Raw genomic sequence first — 18,937 nt, 5'->3', positions numbered from 1 at the left:
TCACTATCCTTCCCAAAGAACACACAGGACCCAAGGGCAAGACATCACTGGCCCATTTTGTTTCTTTGCTAGGTCATAGGTCTATTCCTGAGGTGGACTTTCCCATTTACCTAAAGAGGATCCTCTCCCCAGACTCCCTCCAATGGGGCTGGGGATGCTGCTCTTGTTTGGCAAGTTGATGGGGCTGGTTTTGCTGGCTGGGAAGAGGCTCTGGGTAGGAGATGTTGGGGACTTCACAGGCTCTGCTGTCTTAGGCCTCGATGAGAGATTCAGCGGCTGGGCTGTTGTTTCATCCTACAAGAGTTTAACATAAATAATTATTTTAAAAAAGACAAATGAAGCACATTATCACTTAGTAAGCCACAGTTATTTTACACCTCAGAGACAATGCCACGTTCTCCTACAACAATAACAAAAGAAGCTAATTATCTACCTCCTTGAAGATTCATCGGAAGGAACCTCATTAATTTCCCTGTGTTATGCTTCTATTTACATTAACTGTGTAGTTGGATCATTCTTTTTGCCAAATTAAAATCTGAATTAGCTCACATTACAGCTTAATTTCCTAATGTGTTTTCAGGGATCTAAATTAACCTAGGGCATTTACAAAGAATTATTTAAAATTTCAGTAGCTCTGTAGTGCTTTTGTGTTAGTCTCTCAGAAAAGTTCCTGTGACTATAAATAGTCCCTGCAGCTAATTTTTTAATATATATTTTAAATCAAACAATTGCAAGTACTTTAGAACAGAAACATGGAGAGTCTTCTTCTGCTATCCAGGGCCCCTGCCCTCAGAGTCCCATGCCACACCACAGGCTTCTATGTGGCTTTCTGGGTGTGGGTGCTCTTGTGGTTTATATTCTGGTCCCTATTCATGTTTAAAATTAATTTTTGTGAAGAACAAGCATACATTATAATTATGTTTTACATGCTATGCTATATGCAATTTATTTTTCATGTTTAAAGTGATGTCTTGTTACAATTTTTGCTACATATATTTATGGAATGTCTATTTTAAGACCATATCCTTCCACACTGAGCCCAGTATTTCCATCTCTGGCTTGGAGCGCTAGGGTAGCCAGTGACTTGAAAGTTAAGCAACTTGTTTTCATTTTGTCTCATTTATCCTACCATCAAAAAGTTGTGGACAATATTTCTATCATTTCAGAAACATAGATGTAAGTATGTGATTTAAAGGTTCAGTGTTAAGATCTGCATTATTGCATTCTGAAGCAAAATCATCAGCAAATGTCAAATCCTGTTTTGCCGCTGGGAGGGCACAGAGAACTTGCTTTCGATGACATTATTGAAAATTTACAGTGGAGTCTGGTAACAGAACATTCTCTCCCATGGTAAACATGTGACCTCACTGAGGCTTTATTTCTCCATCTATAAAAAGATGGCCTTATACAACGGGATGTCAATCAACAGACATGCCAAAAAACAACACTGGGGGGAGGAAGGATGAGAGGAAGACTGGGAGCATGTGCAGAAGCGACCATGATCCAAGCACTACACTAGGCACCTAAAGACATTAGCTTACTCAGCCACTGATGCTACTAGGAGGATGGGCTCTACTACTCAAAATTTACAAATGGGGAGATAAAAATCAAAATAATACAAATCGCCCTCCCAAGCCCATCTAGGGAGAAAGAATTTGAATCTAATTTGCTAGACTATGAATTTCCACCTCCCTTTCTACCAAATGACCAGGGAAAAAAATCATTTTATATTGATGTAGTGATGTTCTATGTTTCGGTTTTTGTTGTTATTGTTGTTATTTGTTTTGGCTTGTTGTGTATTAATAGGAAACAAGTGTCCTGACCCATCTGTGTTGCAATGCATTTTATATTTAGAATAGGACATGTTCTGAGGTAACAAGATCACATCCACTATGAATGTCAAAATTATCTGATGTACTAAACTAAATTGCTTCTTTTTTGCCCTTAATTCAAAGGCTATTTAAACTAGTCATTTCCTTCACTTATATTGGAGTCATAACACTTTATATGCTAAGTATTTGGCTCATGTTCTTCATGATTCTTTCATTTGGCCTTGGCTGAACTTCTAAAACATCTGAGTTTAGAGTTTTTGTCAAGTTAAAGAAATGTTCAGCCATTATTTCTTCAAACATAAATCCAAGTCTTTCCTCTAGTTGTGTGTGTTAGACAGACCATTTGACACCGTCCCAGGACTGAAGGTCTTTCCTGTGTTTCACTTTGCATAGTTTGTTTTGTGTCTTTACTTTCACAGGTGTCTAAATTGCCACGAATCCCATCCACTTACTGTTCATCTAAAGTGCTGCACTTATCACATGTAGGCAACTAATTAGGTTTTCTGTGTCTTGTTTTATTATATTAATGTTTTTCTTCAATTTTCTTGAAAATACAGAACTTAAAACATCTTTTTGAGTTTTAATATTCTCTAACTTATTATTTATAACTCACAATAATGTCAAGATGCTCTCCATTGTAATCATGATAGAGGGACAGGATCATGTTTACTTTTGAGGTAAAGGACCCACCCTCAGGAAACAGGACATGACTTTTAGACCACACTCTACAGACATTGATGCTGAGAGCCTGGGACAGCAATTTCTTAAATAAGTGAATTCTAGACTGGTCCACTTTACTATCCAGAAGGAGTTTTAGGGAAATGGTACAGGGAGCTCGGCGGCCTCCCTGAGTAGAGAGTTCAGGTTTACGAATGTTAATGTAGACAGAGCTTTTGAGGTAGGATACCAACCAACAAGGATGGTTCTGCAGAGAAAGAGAATGCCGATGAGCTGCAAAATATCGGACTGCATGTTTAGTTAATTGAATACTGATCAGCAAATGTATATGAGAAGGCAACTTGAGGTGCAGGCAAAATGACTGCATGTTCACAAAGGACTGGGAATGGCTTACTTTCCCATTAACAAAGGGCAAAGGTCCTCTGATGTACATACAGGACATTAAGTAAAGCCTCCAGGAAGTTGCTGCCTCATCATGGGGCTAAACAATCCTAAGATTCTTGGTTGTTTTGAACCTGCCTAAGGAATATGAAAAGTATATCCATAGAGGATCTAGGGGTTCTGTGTCTCAGAATAGACTTCAGATAGTTAAAGAGATGCAAACACTTTAACAGCCAATACTGTGAAATCCAAAATGTGCAGCATCTATTTAAAAACTATGGGTTTACACAGAAACATGACAATATAAATAAAGAAGAGAAAAATCCAACAGATTTTAAACAAACCTCAGAATGACACATATGGTAGAGCTAGCAGATAAGATAGGGGGTGGAAACTATAGGAGGCTAGGATGCAGGCAAAGCCACTCTCCTAAAATCTGGGAAAAAATGACAATGGCCATGTCATCAGTCTAGAATATATAATCTGAGAAAACATTTACATTCACTCTATGTAATGGTCATGAAATTTTGTGACATTTTGATAGATTACATGCCCCCCCCACCCAGTCTAAGACAACACAAGAAGTTATACAGGGGACACGCTGTAGGGACTAAGAGTGCCTTGCCAGCTTGACAGGCTTGTGCTGCACATAGAGCTGATAGGTGATACTCACAGCCCACCTCATTGATTCTGGATGTTTCTCGTTATGAAACTATGCAAAGAGACATTTCCATCCCCACATTGAAACTGCTCTCATCTCCTTCATGTCTACCATGAGCATCTTCACTAACACCACCATTTATAGAATTCTCATTACATGCTAGAGAACATATGGCTACATGTAAGGCCCAGATTACAGTGACAGACTTTTAATAGATGAAAACCCTGTGTGTATTTGTTACCTCCAGCACACATTGCCCTGCCATATTTCACTATGCAATGCACGATCGTTCTCTACAGAGGGGAAACAACTGTAGTGAGGACCCTGATGAATCTGGGTGATCAAATCTCCTCAGCAGACTGAGCTTACTCTCAGAAGTTCTTCAGTAATAGGAACATTCAATTGAAATGCTCATTTTATGTCTTGGTTTATATATTTCTGCTCACATAAATAATATATGATCTAAGAAGTATAAGAAATGGGACCTTTGTTGCTAACATAAAATACAGTCAAGTCAAACCTTACAGAACTCTTATGCCTAAGAATTTACATGTGGTCAAGTGAGTAATAAAATCTGTTGGCCCACAAAGTTGGAATGGTAAAAGCAGATAGAAACTTGAATTTAGCCAGGGAACATTTACTCATCTAGTAAAGGCTTGGTTTGGTACAGTTCCAGATGGCCAACTTAAATTACAAAATGACTTTTTCATGTTAAAACATTTAATATCCAAATAGCCCAAGTTGCTGGTGTTTCACATACTCTTTCTCTGACAACTATAAAGAGACTTAGTCTTTGGGTGGAGCTGCTGTGCTATGATTTGCATTCACAAATAAACTTTTGGAACATAAAATAATCTATTTCCACAAACTTATAATTCCTGTGTTAATGGTTATAGCTCAAGATTTCTAACAATTAAGTGTAATTTCACTCTGTTTCTCTAGAGAATCATTGAGTTAATTTTTGGGAATAGAGCACAGACAGGCTGTCTTGAGGATGACCATGCTTTTGGTCTTCAATACTTGGAGTATATTATTTCTGCAGACTTTCTGAAATCTCAACATTACCATCTGAAAATTCACCAAAATAAAGCAGCTTTGGTCGCTGGGTTTTGTTGGCAAACAGCTTTAATCCCAGCACTTGGGAGGCAGAGGCAGGAGGATCTCTGTGAGTTCCAGGCCAGCCTGGTCTGCAAAGGGAGTTCCAGAACAGGCACCGAAAACAATACAGAGAAACCCTGTCTCAAACAAACAAACAAACAAACAAAAAGACCAAAACCCAGCTTTGGTGACTGTAGAGCACCCAGTAGTGATGTCGGTTGCTCTCAACTACTTGCTATGTGAAGATTCAATAATTGCCCAAACTTCCCACATGCAGGACCTCTGCCAAATTACAACCACACATCCATACTTAGTGCACCTCTCTAAGTTCATAGTCAATTACATACAACAACTGCTCCTCCATTCTGTGTGGATGTAATAATCCAATATAGGAAGCAGATACAGTCCCCACCCCCAACCAACTTGTACTATTTACAGACGAGATGCAACATAGATTTGAAGTACTTGATCATTTCCCTTGTCACCAAGTACCCCCCAGGTGACCAGTTTGAAGACATTGAAAATCAGCTAAGAAAACCATGTACCATAACTCCACCCATAACTGTGAAAGCCCTTTTATCCTCTCGTAATGACATGGTACCAAAAGCATCGTCAGCCTTTGACACCTTATTCCTCAGCACCTCTTTGTAGCCTGTTCTGAAGGACAGAGCTACACCAAACTATGCCAAGTCCAGCATTAGATTCCCATTGATTCTCCTTTAACACCAAGGATTCTAGGTCCTACTCTGACACTGTGAGTGGGCTCCCCACCTGTTTAAGGAATGTGGAGAGAAGCATTGCAAGTCTGTGACAAAGACTGACAATAAAAGCAAGCCATTCCTGCCAGTGAATATTAAAAAATGAAATCCAGACTCTGAAGGGAGAGATTTTTTGAGGAGTGAGTTTTTGGAGTTAGGGAAGGATCTCACAATATAGCACAATTGTTATCGAAAGGGAAGCACCTGTTTCTCAATGCTCAATCATGATGTTCCCCATAAAGAGGGCTGCTTATTCCCAGCATAGCCTGCTTCACTACCTTTCTTACAAAGCTATTTTCCAAGCCATTTCCACAATCCCGCAAAGCAAGTACCTTAACTTGAGTTACAGGGCTGGTCCCTCTCTTTTCATTTTTTATCCCAGTAGGTGAGACCGCCCCTGCTGTGTTTGGTGGCTGTGGAGTTGATGGCATCTTTGCTCCAGGTGACACCTGCATGCTGGCCAGCTGAGCGGCATAGAGCTGCTGCAAAACAGAGAAGGCAAACGTCGTCTCGTTAAATGTAGCTGAAACAGGTTCAAGAAAAACTTACCGTATCGTCAGATAACATCTCTCACAACCCTGAAATTTTTCTCTCACTTTTTTTAAAGAGGAAAATAAGAAAAAAATCAAGTAACTCAGAAAGGAAGAGGACTAAAACGAGAAACAAGGTACTGTAGCTGTTCCAGCAATGACACCAAGCGCTGGGACAAGACTGGTGTCTCTAGAACTCAGTTCCTTCAATAGTACTAAAAGGAGTTTGGCAAAACAGTCTCTGAGGTTCCTTCCAAGAGCCTAAAATCACTATACAGTGTTCTTCAATGTCAGGTGTGCCCACTTGTGGACTAAGAAACTGACTTGAACTTCCCTGAGGGGACTTGGTCTTACCAACTTCTTTGGGGATGCAGATGCTGGAAGACCAGTGCTGCCCCGGAACCCCTAAAAGTCTGCCAGCAGTCACTTCCCTCTCAGGTCTTATCTCAAGGCACCATATAACAACTTTTTGACAGGGTATAACCAGATTGGTAACCACAGAAACAGAAAGTCAAGCTTCTTTTCCTGGCCTTAGTGCTGAATGAGGGAATCTAGTGTCCCCTCTATGGCCAGAACAGCTCTGTCTCCTGGAGGCTCCTTTGGCTTGGGACACTAGGCTTATCTCCCTATAGGGATGGCTGTCTCCTAGCCTTTTCTAAGTATTTGCTATCTTGCTATCTTATTCATTCTTGGGGCTCCCCCTTACAAGCGCTCCTCTCCCTGAGACAAGGTGAACAATCAATCTGATACTATTCATCTTTAAGTGATCAACATTAAGTGCATTGATTTAAGTGAATGCAGACTCAAGAATGGAATATGGGCCAATCTCACTTTTAGATAATTTTAACTTTTATCAAAATAATGTTATACATGGTTTCATAATTCAATGTTACTTTAAGGCTTTTAAATAAAAAGAAAATCACAACAACATGGCCACCTTAAATAAGGTAAAGCATCGATAGCCATCTCTGATGTCCTTGGCCTCCTGACACTGCCCTCCCCACCTCACTCCTACTCTGTGGAGACCATCCCTTTTCAACTTGGTTGACTGTTCTCACTTACTGCCTCATTTGCATGTGTTTATATGCTCGTCTGTCCTTAGCTGCTGATCTCACACAGGATGAAAGCTTTGCTTTCTTACATCACCAGCCACATGTGCCTTCATGTGTCCTCTAATTGCTTTATGTTAACATCACAGACTTGAAGTTAGTCAGACTGTTTCATTCTACTTTGGCACTATTTATAGCTGAGCTATGCAAAGAGTTATATTTTATTCTCTCTCCTCCCCCACCCCCACCCTCTGATACTAAGATTGAATCTAGGTCCTCAGGCTTGCTAGGTAAATACCACTTAACAATGTCCCAGACTTACTTCAATCTTATTTTGAGGCAGGATATCACTAAGTTGTCCAGGCTAGACTTGAACTCATTCTGAAAGCCAGACATACCCTGGACTTCTGATTTGCCTATCTCAGCCTCCCAAGTAGTTGGGATTACATGGATTAGACACAGCAGTAGCTTTTCTCTTTAGCTTTGTTGTTGTTGTTGTTGTTGTTAGATTCATTGTTTGTATTATTTATTAATGTATCTTTCATTTCTTTCTTTCTGGTTTTTGTAACTATCACTGGGTAATTCCCAGACTCTCCAAAAGACCAAGAAAATGCAACACAATACAGTTGAATATATGGCTAATCTCTGTATCTATTTCCCCCCTTAGAAATACCCTCTAGAATTCTCTACACTTTTCCTCCAGTTTTTCATTAGGCTTGTGTTACATAGAATTCCCCTTTGTCTCTCCTATGTTGGATTCCATTTTCTGTCTGTCACAGCTTCCTGTCTCTTAGTTAATTAATTCTCTTACGTTTGGTAGCACTTACCCTTCAGAAAATACTTGAGAAAAGTATCTGTGAGTTAGTTTTTTTAGGAACTAATGATTCAGGAAATTATTATTATTATTATTATTATTATTATTATCATCATCATCATCATCATCATCATCATCATCCCTTGATAGAGAATTCTAAGTTAAAAATAATTCCCAGAATTCCAAAGACAATAACTTATTGTCCTTTTACTCTAATTGCCAATGAAGCCTGATGTCATATATTGTTTCTCTTACACTGGGCCATTTTCTTAGGGGGATACTCTCAAATTCTTGTGTTGGTTTGAAGATTCAGTTGAATGGCATTATTGTGTCTGGTGTTCCAAGATAAACTTATGAATACAGCTTCTTAAGAGATCAAACTTTGAGTCTATTGCTAGGCTGTGTGCTGCTAATGAATGGTGGGGAGGAATTGGTAGCCATTACCATGCATGAGACAGAGAGGCCATCTTTTATTGATTTCTACCAGCCATCTTGTCAACCATTCTCCTCCTATCACTGCCTTCCATGGAATATCACCGTTTTCTTTTCTGGTGACAGTTACAACTCAGCTATTCCTTTCTTATGTCCCACCCCCAAACTTTTGCCTGCTTCTTTCTACTTGTACTCAAATGTTGCTACTTGTAATCCTAACTGTTCCTGTATTAGGACCTGTGTGAAACTGTTAATAAACAAATGTGTTAATTGCCTTGGTTAACCCACAGCCAGATATCCCAGTCTTAAGATTGCTGGTGCTTAAAAAAGCCATTCTAATATTTTTCTCTTCCTCTTAGAACCAAGATTAAGCCATTACCTTGATGGTCAGATTTCTATCATAATAGAAAGCTTCCTAGTTCATCAACTACAGAGAAATAGCTCAAACTTAGCCATATTAGTAGAGGAGAAAAAACAGGTGGTTTGTATATAATTTCCAGCATTACTATCATTCAGATGGACAAATAAAAAAAATTACAGTAATCAAAAGCAGACCTTTCAGCACATGTAATTAAATGAAAGCTTAATAAAGAATAATTTGCAAGAGCCAGATGTGCCTATGTCATGATTGTTGCTTTCTTTGGAACAATTTTTCTAATATAACAAGCCTCTAAAGAAATTAAAGTTTCTTAATTCTGTATGCAATGACTCAGTGGCAAGAAAAATTCACAAGTAAGAGTCAAACAGCTATAATTTAGGCAAAGGAAAGGCTGTGGTTTCATTTCTTTTTTACTTTGATGGATCTTTTTCTTTTAAATTCATCAAGGCAGAGCATGCAGCTCAGTTAGTAGAGTGCTTGCCTAGCAAGGACAAAGCCTGGGGTTCCTTCCTAACACTGCTTGAATCAGGCATATTAGCAAATGTTTGCAATCCCAGGACTTGGGAAGTAGAGACAGAAGGAACAGGACACCTTCTGCTTGGACTAAACCAGCAAAGCAAAGTTTAATGGTGAATGATAGAGGTAGCTACAAATAAAAAGTGCATTGGCTAATTTGGGGAGCTGTAAAAAATAACTGAATATTAAAGAGCCACAAAGTCTTAGAGATATGATTCCTTACAAATAATCTATTCCTCATCAAAGAAAGTTCATTTGGTTTTACTCAATCTTGAATCTTTTAGGGAGCTTCAACTAAAAATGCAAGGAAAACACCTTTAGAGATAAGTCTATATTTTAAATATCTGACTCAATTCAATGATCCTTCAGATTTACTGGACAACATAGTTAAATTTTAGAAACAAGGTAGTGTTAATTGCTTTCTCTAAAGTTCTAATAATAGTTTCATATCCACAACCAATAAGTTCTACACAGAAGAGACAAGACTCCATAAACTCATCCTGCTCAGAACTGGTCCTTATGAGTTATGATTCCTGGGATATTGGAGGCAAGAAGAAGAGCCACTGAGTGAAGTGGACTGTGAGATGCAATATAAGACTCATTACAATAAGCTTTGAGATAAAACTCAGAAAATGGAATACAACAAAAAGAAAGCAGGCACTTTTGAAAATCAATTTATCACATTCTACCTAATGAAGCATATTCATTTAGCTATAATTATCATCTTCAAATTGGAGATTTTAGATTTGATTTAGATTATAAGAATGCCATTCTGCCGGGCGTTGGTGGCACATGCCTTTAATCCCAGCAGTCGGGAGGCAGAGGCAGGTGGATCTCTGTGAGTTCAAGGCCAGCCTGGTCTCCAGAGCGAGTGCCAGGATAGGCTCCAAAGCTACACAGAGAAACCCTGTCTCAAAAAACCAAAAAAAAAAAAAAATGCCATTCATCAAATAGGCATACTTTACAAAGCAATTTCATAGTTAACTTTCTAAACTACTGTCAGCTGAATGCATTCTATGTGCAAGACTCTGTACCAGAATTGGAGAATCCAAAGTCTTGGGCCAACATTCAGCCTTGGAAGTGTGAAATGGAGACTCCAAACTTTGGCTGGCAACATTCCTGTGGTATCCATCACTTTTTGGTGATGGTCATGCATCTTTTGCTTCCTATACTTGCTAATAGTAAGCTTCCTGAAAATATGAGTGATCTAAAATTTGTTGAATGCCTGGCACTAATGACAGCAGCTTAGGAGTAACAAGTACCTGAGAAGTATTTCTGAATTAACATACTACATATGTCACTGCACAATAGAAGAGGTTCTGCAAATGAAACAGAGCCGCACTCAGCTATATTTATTATGTTATGAGAAATTTCACTAAGTTGGGTTCTAAAAAAAAATAAAACAAAAGGAATATACACTCAGTCTTTGCTAAGTTACATTGTTTCACATGAGTAGTTGGGGAGGAGAGGGAAAAGAAGGAAAATGAAGTATAAGTCACGTAAGTACAAACAGGTCTCAGAGAGACCCATTACTTTATATACTAACCTAAAAATTAGCTAAAGCATAAGTTTTAAAAATTATTTTGTTTAACCAAAAAATGGATCTTTTAAAGTTGTTTGATAAAAACAACAAAAATAAATAGATAAGGTGATTTGGTAACACATTTGCTAGGTGTTGAATAACTACTAGCTTCACTGATGTGTGCTAAAGTTTGTCACACAAATAGCAGTTGAAGCACAACTGAGAAATAGTGTCAGACTTTTCTTTTTTGTATATTTACAAAGAGCTCTAACATTTTTTCTGATATTACATCTTTTGGGAGAATATAAAAATACTAGTTATTCTAGCGATATAGCTTTAGTTAGAAAATTTCTTTGCAGACTAGATGGTTAGGAAGGAAAGGGGTTCTGGTGATATAGCTCATAAAGTTTATAAAAGCTTCATTCCATGCAGGGTTCTCAGACCAGAATTCACAGTGTAGGGATGACTATAACCATGGTACCTAACCACAGTTGAGGTCTGAGAAATTAGAAATGTAGAAAAGTGGACAACAGGATGAGTAAAAAGTCCCATAAATATTTCAATTTGGTGAAGACTTTTGTAAAAGCAGTTTTTTTTTTCATTTCAATTTTGTAAAAATGCTTAGTGATTTTTTTTGGATATTGAACTGCTTTGTTTAGCCACAATATATACAAAGGACATTCACATAAAATTGAGCCTACTTGAATTTTTCAAAATGATATAAGCACTTATATTTTATAGTACATAAAGAAATTATTTTTAACTTTATTACTAAAACTGCCCCATCCTTACTAGCAGATGTTTAAACAACATACTCAGCATTGGGACTTGGGTAAGTGGAACAAGGACATACAGAGATCTGAAGGGGTTGTGGCATGTTGCTTAAGCTGGCCTGACATCTTTAGTCTACTAGCAAACTGAGGTTCTAAGGAGCCAAAGCTGTTTCCCACAATCATATTGTTTAGTACTGGAACTAGAGGAACCTTCTAGCTCTAACTCCATTACCAGAATGTCACTGCAAGTAGAAATTAGTTATACAATCAATCTTTGCACCTTCCAAACACACTTCCAGCATTGATCAATTGTTCATTGACCAAACTGTAAACTCCATACTTATTAATTAAGCCTCATACTGAACACAGGAAGTGCATCAACAAGACCCTCAGGAACAACACCCAATTTAATGGGAAACTGACACTACCCAGCTGCCTAGGGAGTGCTTGTAAAGTGACAGTTAGAATCCCACTGAAAAACACAAACAGGATTTCAAGAAACTCCCTAACAGAGGCACTTGATACCATCTGGAGGATCAGCACAGCTTCTCCAAGGAGGATATATTTTATGTAAGTAAAATGTCTTCCAGGTGGAAAGATTGACAGGAAGCCACCTACAATAAAAAAACATCTAGTAGTCTAGCTCTGAGGTGGAAACGAAGGCAAGCCTTTGAGGAACTTAAAGACAATGTGCCAGGGCTGCCGGTTGCAGATAGGATGACAGACGAGGAGGCTGGTGACACAGGTGGGTGCAAGCCTGTCTCAGCCCATTTGTTACCATCACCTCCACCACAATAACAAAACATGAGTGGGCTGATGAAGAAACAAATGTATTTGTCATTGCTCTGAAGGCAGGGACACCCAAGGCCAAAGCTCTGGGAGACTCCACATATGGTAGGGACCTGCTCCTAGAAGACTCTGCCTTTCATAGTAGAAAAAGTAAGTGTTCTCTTTGGCACTCTTTTTATGAGGGCTCTATACTCGTGGACCAGTCCCCTCCTGCAGGTTTGTTTTCTGACATCATCATGTTGGGATTAAGGCTTTCAGCATATGACTTTTGGTGGGGACATAAATATCCAGCCCAATGCCAGGCTACATTTATAATCCTAGAATTTATCCCTACAGACAGGTACTTAGAAAGAGAAGTTAGCTAAAACCAGGAAGCACTGCCTCTTACTATTACTAACCATTCAACAACCTTTAAAATAAACAGATCAAGAAATTCTCTGAGGAGTACACAAACCTACAAACTGCATACCTCTAACAATGCTCTTGGGAGTTAGTCTGAATCTCAGGACCAGCCTCAATAAGGTCTTTCTCAGCTTTGTATCCTAGTGACACTTTCATAAGCAAGTCTGCACAGACTTAGCACAAGTCAATGGGTTCTACCAATCTAACTCAGTTTTAGGGAAAAATGTTTGAGAATCTTCTGGGATACACACTGGCTGAGACACATTGTCAGAGTCATGCCACACCACCCTTGTGTTTGGGAAGAGAACAATGCTTTGTACCGAAACAGCTAAAGTGATGCCAAATTATAATGAGTGGCAACTTGATGAATCTACATATATCATATTGTACATATTTTACACTTGTATCCTATCATGTAAGATCTCCAGTAGAGGATGCCACAGAGAAAGAATGCATGTATTTTTCATTTATAGTCATATCATTTTAACATAACTATTCTGCCCATCACCTAGTGATCACTACCATTCATTCACAATGTAATTCTGCAACTACATTCTTAATACTAAACTAAGATGTGGTGCTAAATATTTGGATTTTTTGTTTTATTTAATCTCCATTATAATTATATAGGAAAAATAATTATCTATGTTAGCAACAGTCTCACCTTCAATCCAATTTCTTCTTTAAAAACAAATTGTTTAAAATAACTCAACAATGACTCACAGTGAAACCCTTATCTGGGTCCTAGTCAACAGACAAAGATCATTGTCCCAGGAGAAGAAGGATTCTGATGTTCTCAAACAGCAAACTACACCTCCAGATAACTGGACTACTCCTTTAAAAATGGCAGTTCACAATCTCCAAATAATGAAAGAAAAGTTAATGGAACCAGCAGCCATCATATATTTAATCTAGACAAGTCCCACTTCAACCAATCTAAGCCTCAGTAAAAGCCCTAGAACACCGAGTTCAACAGACTAACAGATGGGAGAGTAGAACCATGCAGAATGTGGTAAAAACAGTGGAACTCAATAGACAGGGGCAAAAGACCCCAAGCATGTTACAGAAAATGGAAAATCAATACAAAAATCACAGTATAACTTTATACATTTTGAATTCCCCTTGGAGTAGATTCTCCTTGCAAGTTATTTCATCTAATAAGGACATAGAGTGGCCTGACCATTTCTGTCTCAAAAGAAAAGGAAAATTCTCCTTCAAGCATATGTTGTCTACTAGTAGCTAATGAGGAAAGGAAGGGAAGCCAGTATACTGTTCAATAAAACCAGACACCACCATTACTACCAACAGATTCAATTCTTACTTCCTATTTATCCCCATTAATACCTGAGAGCCCAGGCCTAGTGCAGACACCCGTTAACAGACCCCACCCTAGTATGTCACACACTGCTTAAGAGGACAACAGAAGTAGGAGATGATAAGTAGGAAAGGGAAGCATCCTGAAGGAAGTGACATTATTTACCTGGCTGATACCTCAAGCCTAGCTCAGTTCTCCAGGCATCCCCTGGGTACCTCTACCTACCCAGGAAACCATGCTGTAAAACTGGACAAGTTCAGCTGTGAAGAGGTGGAAACAGAGGCAGGTAATTAAGAAGCCTGATTTAGTACTTGTTTAGCAGAGAGGAAAATATGTCAGTACCAGTCATTCCAGACTGAAGGAGAGGTGAGGGGAAGAGTTTAAAAATAATTACTTGAAAGGTTTACAAATACTTTTACTTCTCATAAACCTTCAATGTCAACAGAATGATCCAGGAAATACAGCTGTGGTTTTCTGGAAGGACAGAACTGAAGTCCCTGTTTTCAACACAGAAGGTACTTGTGTGGCTAGTAATTAACATTTGAGGTCAAAGAAGCCTGCTGGTGGGGATAGAAGGTGACAGAAGGAATAGAGGAGGCCAGGCAGCTTTCATTCTATATACTGAGTTCATTGCCTAGTCAGTCTTGCACTCCTGCATATTTTTATCCTACACTCTTTCCCTTTCTTTTTTCCATTTTTTAATTAAACTACAATTACATCATTTCTTCCCTTACTCCCTCCAACCCCTTCTGTTGTGACCTCCCCCTAGCTCCCTTTCAAATTCATGGACTCTTTTTAATTGTTATTGCTCTGTGTGTGTGTATGTGTGTGTGTGTGTGTGTGTGTGTGTGTGTGAGAGAGAGAGAGAGAGAGAGAGAGAGAGAGAGAGAGAATAAATATATACATAAAACCTGCTGAGTCTGTTTAGTATTTTTTGTCTGTAAATATTTTTCAGGGCTAATAGCTTGGTATTGAATAACCATTTAAGAGGCTCATCCCTGTGGGCATGTGGCTAATTTTCCTTCTCTCAGTAATCATTAACTGCCTGTAGCTGTTCATCTAGGGGTGGGGCCCATGAGATCTCCTCCATCCTCATTGGTATGTCACAATTCTACCTATCTTTGCATCTCAAAACAAAATGTGGTTCTCTGTGAGACCTTCCTTCCCTTCTGCTCTTCCACATTCACCCCTATACCCTCGTGTTCTTTATGGACTTCCCTATATTCTTTCCACATCTTTCTCTTCCGAAAAATTTCAAACTCATCAAGAAATGAATGACTGGGTCTTCTTTAATCTACCTTACAGGTATTTAAGACAATGTCTGTCATTTAATGGCAGCCCTCCTCACATTTGGCCATTAAACCCCTTTCATTTCCATCTGGTGTCATCGTCTTGGAATTGCTACCATTTCTGCCAAAAGGCTTTTCTCCATTTTGCTTTCCTCCCTTGTTGAATCCTTTCAACCAATAGTCTTTGAGGGACTGGCTCCTTTGGGGCAGGGAGGGAGAGAGAGTCTATGTGTGGGTTGGGAGCAAGCAAGGGCTCTCTTGGGTTGTGGTCAGAAGGTGAATGGCAGCAGCCAGAGGCTAAGGGCAGAAGACTTCGGCGGTTCTCTACCTTGCTTTGACATTTATGAGTGATTCCCCAATAAATACCTGACTTCCCTTTATTCAGGTCTCTTGTGGACTCACTAAGAACATCTTTACTCCCTGGACAGGCTGGTTTTGTGTGTCAACTTGACACAAGCTAGAGTCATCAGAGGAAGGAGCCTCAACTGAAGAAATGCATCCTTTAGGTCCAGCTACAAGGCATTTTCTCATCTAGCCGTCACTGGGGGAGGGCCCAGGCCATTGTGGGTGGTGTAATCCCTGGGCTGTCCTGGGCTCTATAAGAAGGCGGGTTGAGCAGGCCACAGGGAACAGCAAGCCAGTAAGCAGCACCCCTCCATGGCCCTGCACTAGCTCCTGCCTCCAGGATCCTGCCCTGTTTCAGTTCCTGTCCCAACTTCCTTCAATAATGAAAAGCAATGTAGAAGTGTAAGCCAAATAAATTCTTTCCTCCCCAACTTGTTTTTAGTCATGATGTTTCATCGAAGTAATAGAAACCCTAAGACACTCCCCCAAAAGAATCTCAATGACAGGTCATCTTTGTTTCTGTCTTCCTGTAGCTCTGGACATGCATGATATACTGGTTCTCTTAGACAGAAACACTGGGTAGTGTGATATTAGCAGGATCACTGTGATTATCTAGTCTCTCCTCTGTACAACTGAAGAAATCTCAAGTCCATAGGATTAAAGTGGTCTGCTTAAAAATATTAGCTGACAAGCAGCAGGAGGAGTAAAATCCAGAGCTCAGGTTCATGGCCTTCTCCAATCACCTTCATATGCATGTTCTCTGTTCTATTAGGAAAGGGGCTACAAATAGAATTTGTACATTTTATCAGAGATAATTTTATCCAAAAAATACTTGAGAGCTAATTTGTGGGTTCCCAAGAATGATTTATTTTACAGATTTTTTAAATATTTGTTTTTAAATGTACATATTTAAAGGTGCCACCGCAGTAATTAGGTTAAGGTAATTATAATCATGTTAAGGTATTTTCAGATTTTTAATACTAAAGCTTATACAGTTATAGATAAAGGGGTAAAAATGTACCTCTGGTAGGGATAGACATAAGAGTTTTCTTGGTCTTTCTGTAATAAACCAAAGCAAAATAAAGTAAGCCATTGTAAGCCACTGAAAACAGGGACTTGTTGCATTTGATTCATATTTCCTGCAGCCAACTCAAGAAGATAAAGGAAAAAGAATGCAAAGAGTAGCCCCAATGGAGGTTCTCTTGCCTAGTTCTCAGGGATTCAGTAACTTGCTCCTCTGACTTGACTCCAGTGTGGGAAAGAGGAGAGACCACAAGAAGGAAAAGTGGATACAAGAGAGGCTCAAGACACCTTTTTAAAAGCCAGACTCACTAGATGACAGAGCTTCCAGTCCTCAGCTACAAAAATAGTTAAGATTCATTCTCTCATTGCACTGGTTACTTTGGGCTACATTTTAAAAGAGTAGTTCCTCACATGACTATGCTATGTGGTACAATTTGCTAAGAATAAGCAAAGCACCTCCTCTCTCTCCTCTTCTTTTTTTCTTTCATGATGCTAAAGAGAATATGTCAATATATAATGCCTTATTTACAGAAATAAAAGCAAGTCACTGAAACAATTGGTGATTTCATCCATGAAACAAGACATTCAAAGAGGTGACAATAAGGACAGATGGAAACCAGCATTACAGAATCAAGCAGCTTATTTCCAAGAGCTGAACAGGTACTGCTGAAAGATCCATTTTTCTGAATGCAGGAATGTCACTGTGACTTTCTAATCACAAAGCCAGAGTTCATGAGCACAACCCCAAACAATTACATCTCAGCTCCATCAAGAGGATAGAAAGACTCATTCGTGAGTCCAGAGTTTGGATTAGAAACATAAGCATTACTTTTTCACACACATGGACCTGTACTTTCCAGCCTATGTGTTGTTTTGTATAAACACGAGTTTGCTAATATCTGAGAATGAAGTTTCTTTGCAAACATACAATAAATTCATTCATCCCACCACCCATTCATTCAAAAAATTATTTGTTGTGTGGCACTATGGGTACTAGTAGATTTTAGAAAAACACAAGTGGGGAGTGCTTTGGTAGGGAGAGATAGGGAACAGACAGACAAGCATTCATTTGCACAATTCTGTTGTGATGTTTACTATAAAATATAAAATAACTGGGTGTTATAATATAAAATAACTGCTGGTTTTAGTGTTGAGTAGAAAGGAGGAAAACTCAAGAGAAGAGAACTGAATGAAGTGAGGGATGCTGGAGCACAGAACTCAGTCCGGGACAATATGTGGATGGCAGTCCTGTGAGAAAGGTGCCTTGGGAATCAAAGAATCCAGTGCAGCAGGAGTAAGTTGCACTAGGCACCAGATAAAGGATGATGTGTCAGTCAGATAGAAGGTCACATTCTATAGGCCTTTTACATTATCAAATGGACTTTGGATCCCACACTGAGTTTCTGAGTTTCTAGGAAATACCATGTTAACACAACATGGCTGACCTGGAAATTCTCAGCAGTACCAACATGGGAATCTGGAGGCAGGCCAGGCTGCCTTGCCTGGGCCCACAATGATTGCCAAGGAACCAGCTGTTGTTGTTTGAAAAATATTCTACAACTGCCTGGCTTTGATGCTCTTCAAATTCCATTTATAATGAAGCCTCCAGCCCAATACTGAATGAAGACAAATATGGGTTACTATATAACTAAATAAAATATTTAAGTTATTAAAATATATATGGGAAAACAAAAATTGCATGAACATACAATGTGTTCTAAATGGTACCTTTCTGCTTTAGTTATTGAACAGAACAAATGTTTCTAATTGAAAATGAGTGTTTAGTATGTAAAACATTGTGCTAGTTTCATCATGAACTTGCTTTTTATTTCTCAGCATACTTTGGAAGACTGAGCAGACTCATGCTACTAAACACAATTCACACCTATAATAAAATCCACAGATTTATTAAAAAATCCATTTTATATTAATACTAAAGTAAAATTTGCATTTTTAGAACTATTGAGGGAGAAAGGGATGTATTCTGAACTCACGTGTAAGTAGTCAGGTAAACGATAAGGAATAATGTAAAATATTCTCTTAATTTCCTCATAATTTCTTCTATACTTTCTTCAAATTCAAGTGAATGTTTTGCCCTATTTCAGGGCCAATTCCGCTGTCACTGTTTAAACAGCAAATTATTACTATTGCCAACTGGAGAACTTTGTCATATTTTGTAGTATGTAAATATGCCATCTGCACCTTGCAGCGATACCCATGGTTTACTCTCTAATTAGCAGAAAGGGGATACCTTGTATGTGGTGGCCATAGTGAAAAACCATTCAAATGGTAGATAACAGCACACAACATGCTTTATTGTCAGTAGATACTGATACAAAGCTCAACAATTT

At 38.8% G+C, this 18,937-nt stretch overlaps 1 protein-coding gene across 2 annotated transcripts in view; it reads right to left on the bottom strand.

Annotated features, from left to right (window-relative positions):
* Positions 1-18,937, bottom strand: part of Sox6 (SRY-box transcription factor 6) — a 318,006-nt gene that overhangs the window by 68,726 nt on the left and 230,343 nt on the right. For both annotated transcript variants that reach the window (XM_035442269.1, XM_035442268.1), the window contains 2 exons: positions 5,741-5,890; positions 111-294 (listed from right to left, as the gene is read on the bottom strand). In XM_035442269.1, coding sequence (XP_035298160.1) covers positions 111-294; positions 5,741-5,890 — 334 coding nt within the window. The remainder of the gene's footprint in view (positions 1-110; positions 295-5,740; positions 5,891-18,937) is intronic.

Source organism: Cricetulus griseus, chromosome 3 (genome assembly GCF_003668045.3).
Source record: "Cricetulus griseus strain 17A/GY chromosome 3, alternate assembly CriGri-PICRH-1.0, whole genome shotgun sequence".
In the NCBI taxonomy this organism is placed as follows: domain Eukaryota; kingdom Metazoa; phylum Chordata; class Mammalia; order Rodentia; family Cricetidae; genus Cricetulus; species Cricetulus griseus.
Note: the sequence above shows the minus strand (reverse complement) of the source record. Positions and strands in the feature narration are given on the sequence as shown.